The sequence below is a fragment of the Cibotium barometz genome, chromosome 44 (genome assembly GCF_041138505.1).
Source record: "Cibotium barometz isolate CiBa-2024 chromosome 44, ASM4113850v1, whole genome shotgun sequence".
NCBI classification, from domain to species: Eukaryota; Viridiplantae; Streptophyta; class Polypodiopsida; order Cyatheales; family Cibotiaceae; genus Cibotium; species Cibotium barometz.
The window spans coordinates 45,470,243-45,492,939 of NC_141089.1; the positions used below are offsets into that span (position 1 = coordinate 45,470,243).

Genomic DNA, 22,697 nt, shown 5'->3' on the forward strand with positions numbered 1-22,697 from the left:
TAACCATCCAGTCATAAATAGCCAATACTTATGGATTTATTAATGATCAACCCTAGCCACCTGTATCAACTTACTTCCCCTAATCTCAGGACTCCCCTAACCCTACTAGATTAAGTCCTAATTTTGAGGATTAGTATTAAGGTACGTAACATGCTTCCCCTCCTCATAGATACATCACAGCTGCACTCTTTTCTATCTCTAAAAACCCTAGCACATTGGCGCAAGTGTTCTACATGTCAAGTGGACAATTTCATATGAATATGTTATTTGCCAAGCAAACACGAGACATGAAAATAACAATGGTTAACAACAAGTAACTCTTGGGTTTGTGTAATGAAAACCTTGGTTGAAAAGGATGGAGAACGCAATCAATAGAAACCAATCGATAATACCTAGTATAGTTCCCTCTTTACTATTTAAGGTTTAAAAAATTGCCAAGGATCAAGCTGATCATGGCTAAGTTGTGGTACAAGGAGCAAGTGACTCAAGGAACCAAAAGCATATTTGAAAGTTTATGGGTTTCCAAATCTTATAAGTTGAAGATCAAAGAGGATATAAACATAATTCAAGGAGTAGGTGAGTCAGAATCTAAGTGTCGTTCAATAGGCAAGTTATCCAAGGAGCCTTGTGCTAGCACAATTTGTTTTGACTACCGGTGTGCCATCTATCTCACGCATCTGGATCCTACGACCTAGCCACGTAGTATATGCAAAGAAGGGGACATCTAGAGTCTCCTCCCGATCTACTAGTCCACCCTCCCGGGTCCCACTAAAGGCGAGTGAGAGGTCGGCACTCCCATATACCCTCTGCAAGGTGCAGCCACTAAAATCCTCCAAGGGAAGCTCAGATCTCTCTAATCTGCCATGGGATCCAATAGAAAAGTGAGCAGACCACTGTCCACGAGGATATCGTGTCTGGTAAACACGCCTAGCCACACTGGGGGGTCGGGTCTAAAGGAGTCAGCCACTCTTGAGGGATAGCTGAGTTGATGTCGATGTTGAGCCTATCTCTACCCCGGATCCTTGTCAGGCCTCTCTCCTGCACCTCTGGGGGTAATTGCTTGTGGGCGATCCAATATCCAAGAGACCTGGTTGGTCCTATGCTCAAGGCGCTCCAAGATACAAGCGGTCGGGGCCCCTGGCCATCACAATCCGTGCGGGGCGAAGACGCGCCAGGTGGGTACTAATCCTGTCCTCCATGTGACACCACTCTGTACGAGCACGCGCATATGCATACTCCGGACTCCATCGATCACAATGGAGGTATCTGTAAGAGGGGGGGGAAGGTGCTACGGTAGAAGTATGCATGAATACAAAGAGCAACACCTCCAAGCTAGAGACTACCATCTCCTCGTCCTGTCCTGGATGGGCTGAACCTCCAAGCTTCATCCTAGCCAGAGGCCAAAAATGGGTGAGAATGTCGGTGATGCGAAGATCGTGGATCTTGTGGGAGAGCTCGACTGCCTAACCTTGGATGGCAGCTGCCGCCAACTTAGCATCCCACTCTGTCCCCGGGGCTGCACTGAAGGGGAAAGAGAAGATCATCGCGCCATTATCTGGCATAGAGGGCATGGAGTGGTGATTCGGTGAAAAACCACAAAAACCCGAACAGAGGCTACTGTCTCCTCAAACATGTCAGTCCCTTCCGTCGACAGACATCGGAAGAAACTATAGTCAGCAAGCTGTACCAGGATCTTGCGGGCCCCACCTGGGGACTCTGGCGGGAGAGCCCTCACCAGGGAGGTGGCAATGGTCATCTCTACTGGCTCAGAAAATCGGTGAATCAAGTGACGGACAGATTCCCCGACTGCCTCCGCTCCGGGTCAGGGGCTGCTAGGGGGCGACTAGAGTGCTCTGGAGAGGCAGGTGATGGAGGGACGGAGGGCTCGGATGATAAAGGCGAGACAAAGTGAACTGCGGGGGATAAAGTCGGTGTCGAGACTGGGAGAGGTGGGAGGCGGCCAGGGAGGGCAAAGAGGCCAAGAAGGGGTGCTGCTGCGAGAGATCCACCGGAGAGGAAAGCTGCAGGGAGGGGTCCGCCGGGGGCTCAGAGAGGCCAGCCGGCCGGCCTTTCCAAACACTAGGGGTTGGGGGAGATCTCAATGAGGGATCGGTCAACATAGGTGGGGCCAGAGGGGCCCGCTCCGGGACTGGAGAGGGCACGTCACCAATGGAAAAATGCTGAGATAATTGCTCATAACGGTTCTCTTACAGAACCGAATCCTCCCGAGGTTATCAATGAACTAAAACCGTTGTCATATTATATAGCTATATGCTTTAAAAAAGGAACTCCCAAAGAGCAACTTGGCGCACGCGCGGCCGCGCTCGGCTTTGGTGGTTGTCCAGCGGCCCGGGCACAGGCCAACCGTCCACCACTCGCTGGTGGCAGCTGGGTCATCTGAAGTCAGGACCTGGTGCTATGCTACCTGAGGGCCTACCTCTCTCCCTACCCCATGGTGAGGATCAGCATGAGAAACGGGGAGAGGAACCACCGGAGGCGGTCTCCCAGATTGCCGCCAAGGACAAGCTCTGGCTAAATGACCCATTTGCTTGCAAATGAAGCATTGGCCTAGAAGGCCTGAAACTCCACGTGCTGCTGTTTGGGATCGCCCCGGAGGCTAGGAATAGATATACAATGCGGTACAGACTCCGGCGAGGCCACCCAGATCCGGAGGGATGGAATCCCAGCTGCCCGCGCGAGGGCCGTGGCAACGGTGGGGGGAGACTCCATCACTCTCCCGATGGTACAATTCACAAGATTCTCCTGAGCCCTGTTTTGCTCCTCTAACCTTCTGGATCAATGAATATCCTGATTTAAACCAGCCTTGATAGATGGTAGTTCCTTGTACAATATAGATACACGAGCATTAAGAAAAGTCAATATACCAAGAGGAAAAGGTCATCCCATTGATTTCTCGTTACCTATTATTTGAGATGGAGTTGATGTGATAATCATGTGCATGAGTGTAGATCCTTCTACACCTGGCTACATGAGTTACTTCATTGCTAGAAACCTGCCATCAGTAAAAAATTGTAATCAGTCAGTGGAAGGATTTCAAAAGTAGATTAACCAAAAAGCCCAGGTTATAACATCAAATGATGCACCTTACGTAACCAAAAACACAGCCAGATCACAAAACTTTTAATCTTGAAGCCTGGCTTCAATGCTTATGTAGAAACCTTAGAGTGGACACAACTACCGTGGGCAGGTGAAGCGATGGGATGCCATCTGGTGGGAACACAAAGTCATTATCTAAGGTTGAACCCGCCCATTGAGAGGAGCTCCCATTTCCCACCCATGCTGTGGTGGACTTGGAGGTCGGTTGTTGGCTTCCTCCTAGTAAAGTCCCGTTGCATATTTGAGACACAGAATCTACATTCATTTCTGTTACTTTCCTCACTTTCTTCTCTGAAACCTGAAGAAATAAACCCAGTCAAACCCACTGAAAAGCCTGCCACTTTCACACACAAAAAAACAGCTTGGTGTTACAAGGGAAAAACCCACCAACACCACAACCAAGTCATAAAAAAAGAAACGCTGCAGATTTTACCTTCCATAGCTTTATAGTCTTATCATTTGTTGACAGCAAAAAGAGAGCACCGTTGGCAGTTTCACACCACCTTATTTTGTTAATCTTCTCTTCTATCTCCAAACTCTTCAAATAGTCAAACTGAAAATCATATCACCACAAGTCAACAAGGGACTACAATGAAATCAAGATCACACTAATGATTATTAATAAACAATTATATCTAGCTCCAACATGCAACAAACACCGCTAAAGAGCATTCGGCTAAGGCATCGCACCTCTGGTTCATGACTCTGAAACTCGGTCTTGTAACGGTACTCAGGATGCCTCAAAGTTGAGACATCGGTCCTCTCCAAGTCCCTGCGGGGGTGAAACTGCGTAACATTCAAATGTTCAGGATGGTGCTTGGCAAACATTGTAGCTATTAGCATGTAGAGTTTTTTTTTTTTTTAATGTGAGTAAGTACTGAAACTAGATGCCATATATGTAGATTCGAACCCAGTACCTCCTGTGTGGGAGGCATGGGCGCTAGATTCGAACCAGGTACCTTCTTCATGGGAGCCACGAGCACTACTGCTGGGCTATAGCCCAGGAGGCAAGCATGTAGAGATTGAGCAATAAGCCATTTTCCATTAAGTTCATGCATCATCCCTTATGATTTTCATGATTTTGAGGAGATTCAAAGCAAGGCTTACATCTTTTACATCAGTCCTCTCGAAAAGAACAACACGGCCGCCTCTATCTCCGGTTGCTAGATGCTCACCAGACTTGTCAAACTCGATGGCAGAAATGATGTCCACTGCAAGATAGAACTTTTTTATAAATATTTACAGAAACTCATGGAAAAAACAAGAATTACATAGCAACAACTAAAAGTATGGAAAATGAGTTCTGTTTCAGCCATCTACCAGGCATGTGACTGACACTTCATAAATAAATCCAAACCATAAAGGTTGCTATGGAACTAATGAAATTTACAAACCATGAAGGGTTCAACGTAATATGGATGTATATTGATGATTCCAAACTTTTTTATTACACGTGCAAACTGGACAAACTTAACGTGTCACGAGCATCAGCTCCAATGCTCAAATGCATGTCATGCTAGGCCACACCATTAGGGTTTGGGTTAGGATATTAAAATTTAGGAGCAAAGAGAGAATTTTGGGCAACCCATCTTGCAATGTATGAGAGAAATTCAATGCAGTTTGTTGTACTAAGATGATAGAAGAGTTCACCAAGGAACCCTTTGTGTAAAGTAAGTATCCAACCATGTGTCACCTCCATCTTGCACCCCTTTCCACTTACCTTTTGTAGGTGGAAACCTATCTCCCTCTCTCTCCTCCCTTCTCAAAAGTGGGCGCCTACTTCACGAGGGCTCTATGGCCGTATTTTCTGCTTTTGTTTGCTGTAATTTCTAGTTTTTTCTAATTTCAACCATCCTTTCTTAAGTAGAACCATAGGGGAAGCTTTCTCAGGGTTCCCTGCACTTGCTTGAAGATTTGGATTGCGACATATTAAAGATTGCAGCCTTCCAAACACTTCCATCACAAAGACTTCCGCTATCGTCGACTCTACTTGCAATCAGTAAGCTCTCATGACCAATTATAGTAGCAAGTAACAAGAGGGAAGGACAGGACTCCGTACTCACATATCCTATGTACTTGGTTCTCCCTAGATAAATATACATTATTTGAGGGAGGGGCAGAGTTTTAAATCAGGATGGATGGAGAGAAGGCATAATTAAAACATGATAATGCTACAAGGCAAAGAGATAGTATGATGATTAACATTAATCATCTCATTAACTAAATGGACATCATAATGAGCCGAGAGTTGGGATAAAGTCGTCATATTTTTGCATTATATTGGAGCCTCTTTATATAGGCTGGAGTACAAAGGATTAGGGAGTGATTAACCCCTAAACAAAACCCTAATTATATCTAGAAGAGAGCACCCAAAAACCCAGATTGGAATGCAAAGGAGATCTCCTCCCACTTGCTCTAGGCGCCTAGAATATGCTCCATATATTCTGATGTATGTCATAAACCATAGTCTACCAAAAAGTTCTAAGGATAAGTGACCATATGAACCATATGGCCTAATTCCCAATGTCACATGGATGATTTGTTGTATTGTTTCCAACACCCTCCCTCAACAAAATCTCCATGGCTACTAAGATGACAATGCTAGATCTAGTTACTATTTACAACTCTAGTTATGATGACAATCCAAGTGCCCATACGTCTTACTCATGGTGGTTTACAATGCTAGATGTTGATGACAGATGCTAGGATACTAGCTATGTTTACATTTCGCTTAGGATAGAGGGGTGACCACAGGTGGGCAGATCCTGTCATGACCCTGTGCTTTTCTCTAGACAGTATGCAAGTGTGCACGGGGACATGGTGGACAGTGTGAATGGCACCAGTTTGGGGCCAAGTGATTAAAGTCCCTTCACGTAACCCAAGGGGACAAAGGTTTAAAAGCTTTAGAGATAAAAGAACACCTTTTATGGAGAGATCGTGGCCCATATTGGGGGCCACGTGTGTGCTCTTCTAAAAAGGGACTGGCGGGCTACAGCAGACCTCTTAATGGGTGAAAAAGCAAAGCGCTCGACTACACTTACACGCCAACTGGCTGGACTGCAAAAAGCAGATGGCTGGATGCGCCTTTTTTTTTCCCCGAGAAAAGATCCTTTCATTAGTTATAAAAACGCCCGTAGGGCTACAAAAGATCCTCTCCTGCTCACAAGAAAAAATAGAGCAGAGAGAACAGCAGGGCAGCCAAGGAGACTCTCCCTAGGTGCTGAAAAGTACAAGTATCAGTACAAAGAATTGAATGGCTATCTCATACAATAGGAGGGGGGAAAAGCCAAACAGGTGGCCTGTAGTGCCAGCGGGGGGACCCCGCGTGAAGGGTATAGAAGGGGCCGCTGCGCCAGGTGGTGTGAAAGGCCTGGCTCCGCAAGATCACCTCATCCGAGTCGCCCCGAATGCGGTCGTACTGTCCCCGCAAGGTGTGGATCAACTCCTCCCAGATCCCCCGAACAGTCTCTGCTGGTGGCTCTAGTCTCCCCTCAAAGGCCCTGAAACACCGGGCCTTCCAGGTGAACCAGATGGTGATGCTGCTGAGGAGCTCCCATCGTAGATCCCTCTCCTGTGTCCAGCTAGCGGCAGGAACAAGGCGAGGCTGGCCCCTAATGAATCTGATGGCCTGGCTGTCTTGCTCCGTCTCATAGCCCATAGCAGGCCCTGACGAAGTCGACCAAGCAGCAACACCCCACGTATACGTACCCTCTGGAGAGAGGGGGGCCAGAATACACAGCATCCGCAGCCAAATCAGCTGCGCCTGAGGGCAGTCCCAAAGGCAATGTCTCTGTGTCTCCATAGGGTGGCCGCATCGGACGCAGGCCGCCGGAAGACCGCTGTAGACAAGCCAGGTGCCAATTGCTGAGCCCCTGTGTGCGACCAGCCACTGGAAAGTCGAGATCCTGCGGGCCTGTCGACTAGCCCAAAGCCGGGCCCAAAAATCCTCCAGAAACTCCTGTGAGAGTCCCTGTAGCCGCCAGTGCCCCGCTGCAGTTGGAGAGACCATCCTCCTCGCCGTCAAAATATGCCGTCCCAACCAAACAGTATACTGAAAAAAGGTAATCTCTGTGGCCTCAAGGGATGCATAAGGATCGTGCCACTCGTACTCACCAGGGTCCCACTGTAGCCGGGCCAAGGGGCGCGCGCCCATATGCGCCAATCCGGGAGCACATCTGCAGGGTCTGGGTCAATATGCCACTTCCGAGAAGCGGCGGCCACTACCCGTATCCTCTGAAAGGTGCACTCTGCAACCAAAGGCGACTCCACCTCCACTCTCTGAAGTCTGCCCTCATCGTGAATCTCATAGTAGAGGCATCTGCCATCCTCAGTGCAAGCTCTGACAGCAATCAGGATCTCCAACTGTGTAAAGGCTCCCATCCACCGTGGGGCCACTAGCTCGATAGGCGTGAACCACTCCTCTGTGAGTGCCTCCTAAATGTCATCCCTCATAATCAGCCCCCCTCTGAAGTGACTCGGCCTCTCCACTTGGATCTCCTCTGGTAGACTGCAGAAGGCTTGCTAATCTCCAAAGCTACGTGCTGGGCCTACCGCCAAAGGTCCCCAAGCTAGACGAGGCCGAGAACCCAGCATATGACCCTGCTCTGTGCAAACCGCTGGGCTCCAGATGAGCGGCTGTCTAGCCCGCTCCTCAACACAAGAAGGAGGTCGCTGAGACAGCCCCGGTCTCAGCAACTCCCAAGCTCTCAGGATGCTCAAAGCAAATCTGTCCTCCCATCCTCTACTGAGGCCTGTCCTCCTCATCTCTATGAAGATCCATCGAATCTCTGGTGCCCAAGTGCCCCCTGCTGGGGGAGCCCGAGCCTGCAGCCGCTGCAAGAGAAGCTCTTTCCAAGGCTCAGCGCCTGGAAGTAGCCCCCGAACAATAAGCTTCCCCAATAAGGCTCTACTTTGATCAACTGGATCTATAATGCCCAAGCCTCCCTGAGCCAGCGGAAGAGTAATAACTGCCCATGCAACCTTTGCCCGAGCTGGCTGACCGTCCCGCCCAGACCAAAGAAAGTTCCTGATCAGCCTCTGTACCTGGCTGATGCAAGAGCTCGAGAAGATCCAGCAAGACATAATGTACCACATGGTCGTTAACAACACCTGATTTGCCACCACCACCCTCCCGGCCAAGGATAGTCGAGCTGTACTCCAATACAAAAGCTTCTTCTGAATGCTCAGAAGAAGCGGGGCAATCTGCTGCTCAGGTGACAAATCTAGTCCAATCTGGCATCCCAAATACCGCACTGCTGTGCCAGGAGGAATCCATCTAAAGCCAGGGTCCCGGCTCCATGCCGGAGTGGGAGCGCTACTGATCCAAAAGGCCGCTGTCTTGCGCCAATTGATCAATGCTCCTGAAGCTGCACTAAAAACCTGGAGCGACTGCTCTGCCCGAAGAAGATTGGCCTCTTGGCCATGCAAAAATAAGCCCGTGTCGTCCGCAAACTCAGCATCGAGCAGGTCCTCCCCCCGAACGGGGAGCTGGAGTCCTCTCAAACCAACCTCCTCTGCCATCAAATACATGCTCATAGCCTCCGCAAAGAAGACAAAAAGAAAAGGGGCGAGGGAACACCCCTGATGACGGACTGATCTGGTCAGCTCAAAACTCGGGCCCCGTCCTCCTGCAATCAACACCTGGCTGCGAGATGTGGAATACAGAGCCGCCACCCCTCTAATCCAACCTGGCTCAAAGCCCAGGCGAAGCATAGTGCCCTCTAAGAAACCCCAATCGACTCTATCGTATGCCTTCTCAAAATCGAGAAGCATCACGACCAAGTCCTCACCAAGAAATCTAGCTCGGGCCGTCGCCTCCCAGAAGGTGAAAATGTTGTCAAGGATACTCCGCTCCTTGACGAGTCCTGTCTGGGTAGCATGAATCAACTCCCCCAGGAAGGACTGGATCCTCAAACTCAAGGCCTTTGCTAAGACCTTGTAGACAGTATTGAGGATCGTAATAGGTCTCCAATGCCGAATATCATCTGATACTCCCTCCCTTGGGGATGAGAAAGATCAAGCCCTCTGAAAAGCTCTGTGGCATCACCCCAGTGTCCAAAACATACTGAAAGCCCCTGCGGAGGCCTGGCCCCAAAAGGTCCCAATAGCACATAAAAAAGGCAGGCGTCAGCCCGTCCTCCCCTGGGCAACTATGGCGCGGCAGGACCCTCAAGGCCTCAGCAAGTTCAACCTCTGAAAGAGGTGCACCAAGGACTGTACGCATACGATCTGTGACCCTCCTCTGCACCTGGGCCCACACCGTCTGTCTGCAAGCATCCCGAGCCTCAGTGGCTGGCTCCGCTGACAGCAGGTCTCTATAGAACCCAGTGGCAATGGCTCTGATCTCCCCGAGCTCAGTAGCTACAGACCCGTCCGGCCTCCCAAGCTGACGGACTCCTGCTCGAGCATGGCGGGGTCCAGTAATCTCAAAAAACTCCCCAGTCACTCTATCCCCAAGCTGCGTCCACTGAGAGGCCTGGCGACGATAGTAAAACTCATGTCTCTGCTCCTTTGCCTCTCTAACCTCCTGGCGTGCGTGGCTCAGCTGGGACGCCACCCACTCACATGCAGGCTGCTGCTCCTGAAGGCGCTGAAGCGAAGCAAGGCTGCGTCTCAGCCGCTGCTCCCGCTCACAAATCTCTCCCAGCCATGTCAAAGCTGCAGCGTGTAGAAAAGAGCTAAGCTCCATGAGTCCCTGGGCACACTGGCCTCCTGCATCCTGGTCAGAGCACTGACTATCATGCCAGATCCTCTCAATGTCCTCTGCGAGACTAGGATCTATAAGTACCCTCTCTGGGATCCTCAACTGCAAGCTGGGCTCCCGTGTCCTCTCCTCAAACGTCAAAATAACTGGCGCATGATCTAAAAATGAGGTGCCAGCGAGAATGCCAACGGAGCCCCCTCGCTCCCCTAACCAGTCGCCCACATAAAAGCAATCAATCCGTGATAGATTAGTCCTGCCTAGAATGTTTTCAAGTGGAAACATGTTTTTGGGTTTCTTCAAGAGATAGGTCACATGCAGGCAGCGATCACAGGAGTGGACACATGTTTGGTACACAACCTCGCTACTGATTGGACAGGGGACAAGGAATCCATGACTAAGATGGATAGTACCCTTGGAAGGTAGAGAGGGAGTATACAGGTGTGTCTACTGTATGGTATGTTGTGCTGTGATGTGAGTTCTCTTTTGTAGAATAGTTTGGAGTCTTTGTTGTGATGCAGGAGCACTGATGTATGAGGGTGTGATGTTGTTCATAGGGTGAGAGGCTATGGATGGTTGTCGCAACCCATATCATGGGAGAAAGCTTCTGTATGAAGGACTCATGTGAAAGAGTCTTTTGATGTGAACAATGGTTGGACTTGTTTGTGGATGCCGAGTGGACAAGAAGCCATGATGCAAGGTCATTGCAGGCTTCAGGAGTTCTACTGTGACGGCTAAGTTTCCAGCCTTATTGTAATCAAAGCTCTCTTATAATCAATTGAAGAAATACCGCGAGGGGCGCCACTGCGTTTCGGGGCCAACCGGTGTCCGTGTACTGTTTGCAGGAGCACTCTCGCTCCCCCTCTTTGTTTTCCTTTTCTTGGTCCTCAAAGGTGTTGAAGTGTTGAAGTGTGCAAGTTTGTTTTTGCACCGCCCTTTTGTTTTGTCTGAAGACCGAGGCCGGTTTACAACCTAAATGGTCTTAAAAGCCCAATCATCTTTGATGAAGTTAGCCTCCACTGAGGCTCCTTCCTTTAAGTTGTCATTTATGTCTTCGCTTGAGCTATCAGCTATTCCTGCAAGTAGAGCTTTTTGAGCTTGGTTTCTATAGAAACAGTCTTTTTCTTCGTGCCCTGGTTTTCCACAAAAGTTGCATGACATCTTAGGGAACTCTTTCTTTGGATTCCTGTTCTTCTTGTAGCTGCCTTTGTTGAAGAAAGCACTATCTTTATTACCTTGCCTTTGCTTCATTTTTGCATCTTCTTCTAGGAGAGATGCTTCCACGTCCATAAGCTTTGGTGAGGGCAAGTTAGTGAGAGTGGTAACTATATTACCATACTCCTCTTGAGGTAAACTGTTGAGGAGGACAGCTATGATTACATCTTCCATAGTCTCCTTGATCCCAGCCAGCTGTGTGAGCATACTTTTCATGTAGTTCAGATGGATCGGGAGTGACTCCCTTGAACTTATTTTTAGCTTGAAAATTTTGATTAGGAGGTTGATTTTAGAGTTCTTTGACTGTGCTCCAAAAAGAGAATCTAGGGTATTCCAAGCCTCATTGGATGAGTTCTTTCCATCTATGCTCCAAGGCTATGATGGCCAAAGCCTTCTCATCCTTGCCAATCCATAGAGTTTTCTTGTCCCTAGTGTTTGGCATTTTTTCTTTCCCATTTGTTATACCCATAGCCCTTTTCTCATGAGAGTAAATTTAATCTTTGTCTGCCATGTATGAAAGCTATACCCTTCAAACTTATCTACTTTATATGCACTAATCATTATGATTGGGTAGGTCTTACCTCTTGGCACTAGAGACCAAAAGACAGTGTCTAAACCCTTACACAAAGTTGAGATGCAAGAGGCTAGAAACTAAAGATCCCCATCACCATAGAGATGTATATTGGAGGACAAAAACCTTTAAACCCCCAGACCTCTTGCAAGATGATAGTACCATGTCCTTTTTGCTAAGGGTTTTGTTGTTTTTGACTTCTTTTCCTTTTTCTTGGGCTTCAAATGCTTTACATTTGAGGATTCATGTGATGAGGATATGATTAACAAGGTTAATCAAGGACAATCATTTGGGATTTAGTGAATAAATTCATTGTTTTGAGCAGCCAACATGGAGAACATTTGTGGTTGGTGGAAATACCTCAATCTCATCCACAAATGTGCTCCATGTTGACTGTCCAAAACAGTGAATTTATTCACTAAATTCCAAATGATTGCCCTCGATTAACCTTGTTAATCATGCCCTTATCACATGAATCCTCAAATGTAAAGCATTTGAAGCCCAAGAAAAAAAAAAGAAGTCAAAAACAACAAAACCCTCAACAAAAAGGACATGGTACTATCATCTTGCAAGAGGTCAGGGGTTTTCAAGGTTTTTGTCCTCCAATATGCGTCTCTATGGTGATGGGGGTCTTTAGTTTCTAGCCTCTCGCATCTCAACTTTATGTAAGGGTTTAGACACTGTCTTTTGGTCTCTAGTGCCAAGAGGTAAGACCTACCCAATCATAATGGCTAGTACATATAAAGTAGATAAGGTTGAAGGGTATAGCTTTCATACATGGCAGACAAAGATTAAATTTACTCTCATGAGAAAAGGGCTATGGGGTATCACAAATGAGAAAGAAAAAATGCCGAACACCAGGGACGAGAAAACTCTATGGATTGGCAAGGATGAGAAGGCTTTGGCCATCATAGCCTTGGGACTAAGTGATACCTATATCCATCACATAGATAGAAAGAACTCATCCAATGAGGCTTGGAATACCCTAGATTCCCTTTTTGAAGCACAGTCAAAGAACTCTAAAATCAACCTCCTAATCAAATTTTTCAAGCTAAAAATAAGTTCAGGGGAGTCACTCCCGACCCATCTGAACTACATGAAAAGTATTCTCACACAGCTGGCTAGAATCAAGAAGACTGTTGAAGAAGATGTAATCATAGCTGTCCTCCTCAACAGTTTACCTCAAGAGGAGTATGGTAATATAGTTACCACTCTCACTAACTTGCCCTCACCAAAGCTTATGGACGTGAAAGCATCTCTCCTAGAAGAAGATGTAAAAATTAAGCAAAAGGCAAGGAAATACAAATACTGCTTTCTTCAACAAAGGCAGCTACAAGAAGAACAGGAGAGGATTCAGATCAAATCCAAATAAAGAGTTCCCCAAGAAGTCATGCAACTTTTGTGGAAAACCAAGGCACGAAGAAAAAGACTGTTTCTATAGAAACAAAGCTCAAAAAACTCTACTTGCAACAACAGCTGACAACTCAAGCGAAGACATAAACGACAACAAAAAGGAAGGAGCCTCAATGGACGCTAACTTCATTGAAGATGATTGGGCTTTTTAGACCATTTAGGATCTGCCCACCTGTGGTCACCCCTCTATCCTAAGCGAAATGTAAACATAACTAGTATCCTAGCATCTGTCATCAACTTCTAGCATTGTAAACCACCATGAGTAAGACCTATGGACACTTGGATGGTCATCATAACTAGAGTTGTAAACAGTAACTAGATCTAGCATTGTCATCTTAGTAGCCATGGATATTTTGTTGAGGGAGGGTGTTGGAAACAATACAACAAATCATCCATGTGACATTGGGAATTAGGGCATATGGTTCATATGGTCACTTAACCTTAGAACTTTTTGGTAGACTATGGTTTATGACATACATTAGAATATATGGAAGCATATTCTAGGCGCCTAGAGCAAGCGGGAGGAGATCTCCTTTGCACTCCAATCTACGTTTTTGGGTGCTCTCTTCTAGATATAATTAGGATTTTGTTTAGAGATTAATCACTCCCTAATCCTTTGTACTCCAACCTATATAAAGAGGCTCCAATCTAATGCAAAAATATAACTACTTTATCCCAACTCTTGCCTCTTTATGATGTCCATTTAGTTAATGAGATGATTAATGTTAATCATCACACTATCTCTTTGCCTTGTAGCATTATCATGTTTTAATCATGCCTTCTCTTCATCCATCCTGATTTAAAACTCTGCCCTTCCCTCAAATAATGTGCACTTGATTTATGAACAAATCTCCCAGTCATAAAACATGTACAACATTGGCATTTGTAAGCACAGCATATTGGAAAGTGTGGAACTAGGACCCATAACACTGGGATCCACACACTGCCAACCGGACACATTTAGGCACGAGAAATTGGGGAAAAGCAATATAAATGACCAAATGATGACATCAACATGTCCATGTGCATGCACGACATCCTTTCTACTAAACTTGATGACGAGATTCCAACTATGACTGTCATCATCACTTTATCTCCACATGGGTTCCCATAACTGTCATCCTTCCAAAAGGTAAAAGCAAAAGCATGGATAAGCTTTTGGTAAAAAGCAAGGCTCTCCTCACGTATAAAAAGACTTGAACCTCTCTTGTAGCACCATGAATAGGATCATCAAAGAGTCATAGCTATCATCAAAGTTTGAAGATCATCTTCTTCATCGTCATCAACAAGATCTTTGTGGGAGAGTGAAGACCTTTGTCACCATTTGGTCCATCTCCATTTCTGGAGCCACTTCTATGGGATTGTCACCCCACAGAACGGTCAGATTTGTACCATGTTCACACGTGGCCAGGCCAGTGTCCCATGTGAAAGGGTCAATCATCTTGTGTCACATGGACGGGGACCAGTTTTGTGCCACCCGTGTGTGACCAGTATTGTGCCATATGGACAGGAGCCTATTTGCTGCCACCCGTGTATGACCACGATTGCATCTTACCCACGAGACTATCACTCCAAGGTAGGACTGATATTTGTGCCGCGCTTTGTCTATGGGATTGTCACTCCATAGGAAGGCCCGTGCCCGGATTTGTGTTTTGCCTATGGGACTGTCACTCCATAGGAAGACCTCGACTTCACATTTCTGTCGCGCCAATTTTGGGCCCGACAAGAAATTCTTGTACAAGTTTCATGAAAGGGAGATTTCGTCCATTACATGTGCACATGCATTCCTGTTTGCATGCATAAACTTGTTTCCACATGACTTGTTTTCGTGTGTTTGCCTGCTATGACGTGCCAATACATTGGACGGGAACGTCCCAGTGTACTGTGGGTGTGCTATTTGCTGACGAGTTGGTGTGGCGTGTGAACAGATAGTAAGTATTTGCCTTTTTGGCCTTTTTCAAATATAAAATCTATAAAGTAGTGTAAAACTTAATATTTATAAGGTTGGATGTTCACACATATTTAAAATATGACTGGACACCTTTCAATGTGGGTGTCCAAGGATTAACCATTGCTTAAGGTCTAATAATATTTAGACTAAGGATTGCATGGGAAAAATTTCCCTCCACCACGTGGATGGCTGTATGGGGGTGGTTGATGGAAAGAGGGCGTCGTCTAGATTGGAAGAGTGCGAATCGTTTTCACTTGCCGGCTGGTGTTGCCCCTGTACCCGCCATCAAACCTGCTGGCGGCTGCTACTCCTATATCCGCCATCAAACATGCTGGCGACTGTTGCTCCTGTACCCGGCATCAGACCTACTGCCGGCTGCTGCTACTCCTGTACCCACCATCAAACCTACTGCCGACTGCTGCTGCTCCTGTACCCGGCATCAGACCTACTGCCAGCTGCTTCTGCTCCTGTACCCGCCATCGGACCTGCTGACGGCTACTGCTACTCCTGTACCCGCCATCAGACCTGTTGCCTCCTGCTCCTGCTCCTGCTGACTGCTGCTGTCTACACCAACCAAGACCACATTAAAGTGGACAGTCTCTTCTCCTTAGATCCCAATTTGAATCTCAATCAAGTACTTGTTTTTGTAATTCAAATTCAGATAAGATTAAATTTAACTCTTGTTTCTCCAAGTCTTGTGTAGGCAATCATCACCACCGGTTTCCCTTGCCATGGAAGGCCACAGGGATGGTGATTTTTCCCCGTGAGTACCCTGACCGCGCCCTCACATTCAGAGGAGCCAGTGAAGGTCAATGGGGTTTGAGGGAAACTGGGAGCAAAGCTTACTTGGGAGCACCAGGTATCACTCCCTCCACGGTGCCTCACCCTACCACGTGTTAGTACGGGCGTGCCTAGTTGGTACAGGGTCTCAGAAGACCACTGAGGGGCGGGTGCTCACCCAGTGAAGGTGGGAGACTGCTTGTGATGTGGTCTACTCCGACAACCGATTCTTCATCGTCATAAAACTTATTGTTTCAGTTGTATTCACTCCATGTTATGGAGAAATCTCGCCTTGGGGCCCTTGAACACTTGTACATATATATACTCCAAGAAATACAAACTGTATTGAGGGTTGGGAGGAGGGGGGCGGCCCTTTCCGGCGCGAGTGATGGTGTCAAGTGTTCTTTGTCATTTCCAGTTTTAATGTTGCAAGTATTATTCCATTGTTTGTATTGGTTAAGTGATCTAATAATGTATATTTTATATTCCGATCTGTAGGCCTCCCGTAGGGAGCGGTTACAACCTTCACCATCATCAAGGAGTAATCATCATCATGGAAGATTAAGATCTCATGATCGATATTATCATCAAGCATGGGATTTCTTCAACGGCACCCGCCAGCGCCAGCCTCTTTCCACCTCCACCATACGCCTTCTGTGTCTTGGCCAGCATTGCCACCTGGCTGTGCTGCTGCTACCGCCACCCACCAACACTGCAGCCACCTCCGCCACCTGTTGTACTGATCGCTGCCTCCTGAAGCACCACCATCAGAGCCGCCAGCGTTTGCCTCCAGCACGTGTGCACCGTCTCCCACCGCTGCCTACTGCATTTGGCCAGCTGTCACGACCCTACGTTTTTCTATGGACAGTATGCACGCGTGCACGGGAACATGGTGGACAGTGTAAATGGCACCAGTTTGGGGCCAAGTGATTAAAGTCTCTTCACATAACCCAAGGGGACAAAGGTTTAAAAGCCTTAAAAATAAAAGAACACCCTTTTATGGAGGGATCATGGCCCATATGCTATTATGGGGGGCCCATGCTCTTTTTGGAAGAGTGGGCTGCATCTACACGTGTGTGCGCTCTCCCTCTCTGGAAAAAGGCTGCGCTGCAGTACATACAGGTGCAGACTGAATTTCTCTTTCTCTGGCGACTATCGGCCTGGACTGCACGTGGCTGGACTGCAGGTGGGCTGAACAGAGGAGTAGGGTTGAACAGCAGGCTGGCAAGCTGTTTGCAGCTGCCGCACAGAGGCTGACAGCACATGGGGGCTCTCCCTTTCTTCCTACAAGTCGGGCTGCGTGCTGGAGGGGCTCACATGCTTTTGGAAGGGCAGGCGGGCCGGAGCTGCGGCACATGCTCTCTCTCTCTCTCCCTCTCTCTCTCTCTCTCTCTGGCTCGGCACACAAAGGGCTGGACTTTTCATACATGCTGGCTGGCTGGACTGCAGGCGCCTTCTTTATGGGTGAAAAAGCAGATGGCTGCAGGCGCCTTCTTGATTGGTGAAAAAGCAGATAGCTGCATGCTCCTTTCTGGTTGGTTGGTGAAAAAGCAGAGTGCCTCTTGATGGCTGGACAGCACTTACAGGCCGGCTGTCTGGACTGTAGAAAGCAGAGGGCTGGACGCGTTTCTCTGGACAGAAAGCAGGGACCCTCCCTTGCTTGCTATGTGTTATGACCCTGTGTTTTTCTCTGGACAGAAAGCAGGTGGGCACGGGCACAGGATGGACAGTGTGAATGGCATCCGTTTGGATTTGAAAAGGAAACCCATATGTGGCCAGCCCAAGTGTGAAAGGGACAAAAAGGGATTTTAAAGTTTACAAGGTTTTAAAACCTTTGATGATAAAATATTTTTTTTGGAGGATGTGCTTTTGCTATTGCTTTTAGTTTTTGGAGAAAAGCGAACTGAATCGCATCCTAGATATAAAGCGAAGGGTGGTAAAGTCGAGGTGGTGGTGTATGGCGCTTCTCTTTGGTTGGCTGGTCGTTGGCGCACGGCAACTGAGGCACCACTATAGGCAAGGCAAGGCAAGGCGTTGGCTGGGGGTGCACGACAGTAGCCAGTCGCAAGGGCTGAGAGAAGGCATCGTGGATGGGCATGCACAGCAGCAGCCGGTTGCCAAAAAGCAAGTCCAAGAAGGCGTACCACAGGTTTGGGAAGGCGATGCAGGGGATGGGCGCACAGCAGCGAACCAGCTGGGTGCTGGCGGACATGGAGCAGGCCACATGCTAGTGGCGGCTGCATGTGTGGAAGCAGCCAGGCGGGCGGCTTTCTGCAGCATGGAGCAGGCCGCATCACTAGGGCATCTCCCAGGCCAGACCGGACAAGCTTAGACCAACAGGATGGGAGCGGGCCTATGGACAAGCTCACCAGGTACCCTTCGCCCCCTCGCATGCAGCACCTTTTTGTTACGGGACATCAGATCGCCTCCGAGGACACTACGCCTTCTGAGCCTCGACTGAAGGTACCCACACCAGCCATGAGCTCGCTATCAATCCCTCCAAAGTCAAGGCCTCTATTGAGTATGGCTTATGTGAAGTGAAAGCTGTGAGGCTCTCCTAACGAAGAGAGCAAGGGGTGTTATGAAAAGTGCCTTGGCTAGAAAGTGGAAGGACTTGGATCATGGGACACATCTAAGGTAGACTTGCAAGAGAGCAAGGACGCCATGAGAAGTGCCGGCTAGCAAGTCTTGAGCCTTGAGTGTGTACGAGGTCCTCAAACACTTCGCTTGAAGGCTTTTTGAAGACAAAGATCAAGGGTTAAGGCTTTGCGAATGGCTCTTCATGAAGAAGACATGGGGTAAGGCTTGCTAAGCACTCGTGTGGAAGACCTGGGTGAAACTACAAGGGATCCTATTGGTGGAGCATTCTACAAATTGTATTTTGTACTCAAATTTAATCAAGTAAAGAAATACCGTACGGAGCCCCACTGCGTTTTGGGGCCAATCGGTGTCCGTGTAATGTTTGCAGGAGCACTCTAGCTCCCCCCGTTTGTTTTCCTTTTCTAGGTCCTCAAAGGTGTAGAAGTGTTTTGTGTGCGAGTGTTTGTTTCACCGCCTGTCAAGTTTCTGAAGGCCAGTTTCATGGTTCCGTTGCCGGGACATCGTCGCCTTTCTCAAGGAGGCGAGCCCGTGGTTGTCACATCAAAAGCTTCAACATATGGAAAGTGAAAAGAAAGTGCAAGAGGCAGTGCAGGATTGTGTCTTTGCCTATATGAGGTGAAGAGCAAAAGCTAAAGATGAAGCTCAGGAGAAAAGACACCAAGGATAGGAAGTAGTCAGCCAGGAACAAGAAGCAATTGAAGTGTTATGGTTGCAAGAGATGGGTTGAAGGCTATGGCTTTCGACACTTTGTCTTCGGTGGTATCTTCACGGAGGCTTCATGGGGTTCGGAAGGCAGCTTCTTTCTATGTTTACCAGTGGTGGTCTACTATGCTTCATTAGGGACTTGTGCTTACCACTTGGGTGATAGTGCAAGCAGGTTTTGGGTGCCTGTGAATGTATCAGATGAGGCTCAGATCGAAGTGGAGGAACTTGATGAGGTTCTTATTCCCAAGCAGATACTGGCACACAAGGAAAGAAAGGCACAAGGTAAAGTTTCCCGTCCCTATCTTGTGAAGTTCAAGAACTATTCACCGATGGATGCGAAGTGGATGGAGGAGGGTGACTTAGCAGATTCACCTTAGGTATTGCAGCTTTATCTTGATGCCTTTGAGTTGGAGCCGACTCTTGCAATGGCTCATTCAAGTTCAGCAGAGCATAGGTCTGGAGCATTGCCTGATGCTCAAGAGGGGGGTAGCACCTCCGCTCCCTTGACAGGCTCAGTTTTCATCTAGAAGTCGCTTGGTGACATCTTTGTATTCACCCAAAGATACTGAGGCTGACAATACATCTGCTTATGGGACTTCTATGATATTGTGTACTAGTCACATGAGATGGTAAAGTTGGGTTTGGTTCAGAGCCGGCCACACCATGAAATATAACTACAACTATGGATGGTTTTTGCCTTTGGAACTAAGGTATGATTGAGGAAGATTGGGACATTGATCTTTGTCATATGGTTCTGGCTGTTCTTGACCACACGATCGGTCAATTGGATATTGAGATGATGCTATTTGTGGAGTTGGTCTCCTTTGGAATCGCATGATTTGGTTGAGCTCAAAGTCTACGACAACCTGAGCTAACACTTCAAGACTCTATGAAGGACATAAGTCTTGCGAGTAGTCCTAGAGTTGGTTTGGTTCATGGATATATGGATCGGACTCTATTTGTACATGTATGCATACACTTTCTGAGGTATTATTGTATTCTAGTGCCATTGGATCCTGGTACCCTTGAGAATACATGGGTAATACTCTGGATTGTGTCGTGTGAGGCATGTATATTGGTATGATACATCAAGTACTTTATTATGTTCATGGATGCATCACTGAGTGTGACTCCTGCGGGATGGCCATAAACAGAGTGGGTAAAGCATCAAGAGGAACATATGTGGAAAGTACTTCGTGGATGTATCATTTAGATGCATTGTGTGCTTTCATATGCTCATGTTGTACGGGATGTCCATGCGCAGAAGGCTTGCGAGCAGCCCTGAAACTGTTATTTTGGAGTAGGTAGAGCATCTTGAGGAGCATATTGTTTGCGAATGCATATATGTGTCATGCATATGTGTGTCATATGTAGAATGATGCATGGTTTTGTTTTTGGCTAAAACACAGGTTACGTGTTTCCACTTGAATTTAGACTTTTGCTGCAGGTTCTAAAGGAACAAGCAAGAGTTGTTTGTCACTTTGACGTGACACTGTGGCCTTATTGTCTAGGATGATTGTTTCATCACCCAGATGCATTGGAGGAGCATTGCTTTTGTCATATGGGGAATCTTTGCTCATACGATGCCTTACTGTGTTATTGAGTGCAATCGAGGACGCTTGCTATTCTTCAAGAGGGAGGTATGTTACGACCTTGTGTTTTTCTTTGGACAAAAGAAAGGAGGTGGGCACGAGCACGGGATGGACAGTGTGAATGGCATCCGTTTGGATTTGAAAAGGAAACCCATATGTGGCCAGCCCAAGTGTGAAAGGAACAAAAAGGATTTTAAAGTTTATAAGGTTTTAAAACCTTTGATGATAAAATAATAATTTTTATTTGGAGGATGTGCTTTTGCTATTGCTTTTAGTTTTTGGAGAAAAGCGAACTGAATCGCATCCTTGATATAAAGCGAAGGGTGGTAGAGTCGAGGTGGTGGTGTATGGCGTTTCTTCTCTTTGGTTGGCTGGTCGTTGGCGCACGGCAACTGAGGCACCGCTATAGGCAAGGCAAGGCGTTGGCTAGGGGTGCACGACAATAGCCAGTCGCAAGGGCTGAGAGAAGGCATCCTGGATGGGGATGCACGGCAACAGCTAGTCGCCAAAAAGCAAGTCCAAGAAGGCATACCACAGGTTTGGGAAGGTAGTGCAGGGGATGGGCGCACAGCAGCGTACCAGCCGGGTGCTGGCGGACGTGGAGCAGGCCACATGCTGGTGGCGGCTGCGTGTGTGGAGGGCGGCTTTCTGCAGCATGGAGCAGGCCGCATCGCTGGGGCATCACTCAGGCCAGACCGGACAGGCTTAGACCAACAGGATGGGAGCGGGCCTATGGACAAGCTCACCGGGTACCCTTCGCCCCCTTGCATGCAGCACCTTTTTGTTATGGGACATCAGACCACCTCCGAGGACACTACGCCTTCTGAGCCTCGACTGAAGGTACCCGCACCAACCGTGAGATCGCTATCAACCCCTCCAAAGTCAAGGCCTCTATTGAGTATGGCTTATGTGAAGTGAAAGCTGTGAGGCTCTCCTAACGAAGAGAGCAAGGGGTGTTATGAAAAGTGCCTTGGCTAGAAAGTGGAAGGACTTGGATCATGGGACACATCTAAGGTAGACTTGCAAGAGAGCAAGGGCGCCATGAGAAGTGCCGGCTAGCAAGTCTTGAGCCTTGAGTGTGTATGAGGTCCTCGAACACTGTCCTCAAACACTTAGCTGGAAGGCTTTTTGAAGACAAAGATCAAGGGTTAAGGCTTTGCGAATGGCTCTTGATGAAGAAGACATGGGGTAAGGTTTGCTAGACACTCGTGTGGGAGACCTGGGTGAAACTATAAGGCATCCTATTGGTGGAGGATTCTACAAATTGTACTTTGTACTCAAATTCGATCAAGTAAAGAAATACCGCAAGGGGCGCCACTGCATTTTGGGGCCAATCGGTGTCCGTGTAATGTTTGCAAGACACTCTAACCCCCCCTGTTTGTTTTCCTTTTCCAAGTCCTCAAAGGTGTTGAAGTGTTTTGTGTGCGAGTGTTTGTTTCACCGCCCGTCAAGTTTCTAAAGGCCGGTTTCACTATGAAACGCTAGCAGCACTGGTGTTTTTTGGAGGGCGGCGTGTTTTTGCAGAAGGGAGGGGCTGGTTTCTCTAGACACACAGGCGGCCAGGGGCTGCAGAGGTACACGCAGCTTTTTGAAGGTAAACTTGGACTTTAGTGTACAGCTCCTTTCACCCATAGGTGGCTGCTCGACAGAGGTGCACAAGTGTGTTGGTCCTCCTTGCAACATGGATGTTTTGAGACTGTTTATGGGCTGTTTTGCTTGGCTGCAAGTACACAGTGTACATGGGCTATTGGCTGCCAGTACAAGGTTACCTGGTTATGTTTCTTGGCATGGGAGCGACGCAAGCTCTCATGGGTGCATACCCATGGAGAAGATTGCTTTCTTCCTGCTTGGAAGGAACAGAGGGACCTGCAGTTTTGGGCATACCTATGTAACATAGTTGTGGGGCAGAAATACAGCCAGATATATTCAGTAATAACTCTCTCTTTTGTTTGTGTGTTGTGTTGGCACTACATTTGAGAGTGTGCCAAGAATGTTTTCACGTGGAAACAGGACATGGGTTTCATGCTGGGCCAGACCAGATGTTTAATGGGG

General features: G+C 47.7%; 1 protein-coding gene across 5 annotated transcripts in view; it reads right to left on the reverse strand.

Moving 5' to 3' along the window:
- The window catches only part of LOC147613344 (serine/threonine protein phosphatase 2A 55 kDa regulatory subunit B beta isoform-like), a 57,964-nt gene that overhangs the window by 29,576 nt on the left and 5,691 nt on the right, over nucleotides 1-22,697 (reverse strand). For 3 of the 5 annotated variants that reach the window (XM_086782647.1, XM_086782646.1, XM_086782648.1), the window contains 5 exons: nucleotides 4,225-4,328; nucleotides 3,808-3,903; nucleotides 3,551-3,670; nucleotides 3,197-3,415; nucleotides 2,922-3,013 (listed from right to left, as the gene is read on the reverse strand). In XM_086782647.1, the coding sequence (XP_086638773.1) occupies nucleotides 2,922-3,013; nucleotides 3,197-3,415; nucleotides 3,551-3,670; nucleotides 3,808-3,903; nucleotides 4,225-4,328 (631 nt within the window). The remainder of the gene's footprint in view (nucleotides 1-2,921; nucleotides 3,014-3,196; nucleotides 3,416-3,550; nucleotides 3,671-3,807; nucleotides 3,904-4,224; nucleotides 4,329-22,697) is intronic. The other 2 variants (XM_086782650.1, XM_086782649.1) reach the window with 1 other exon arrangement.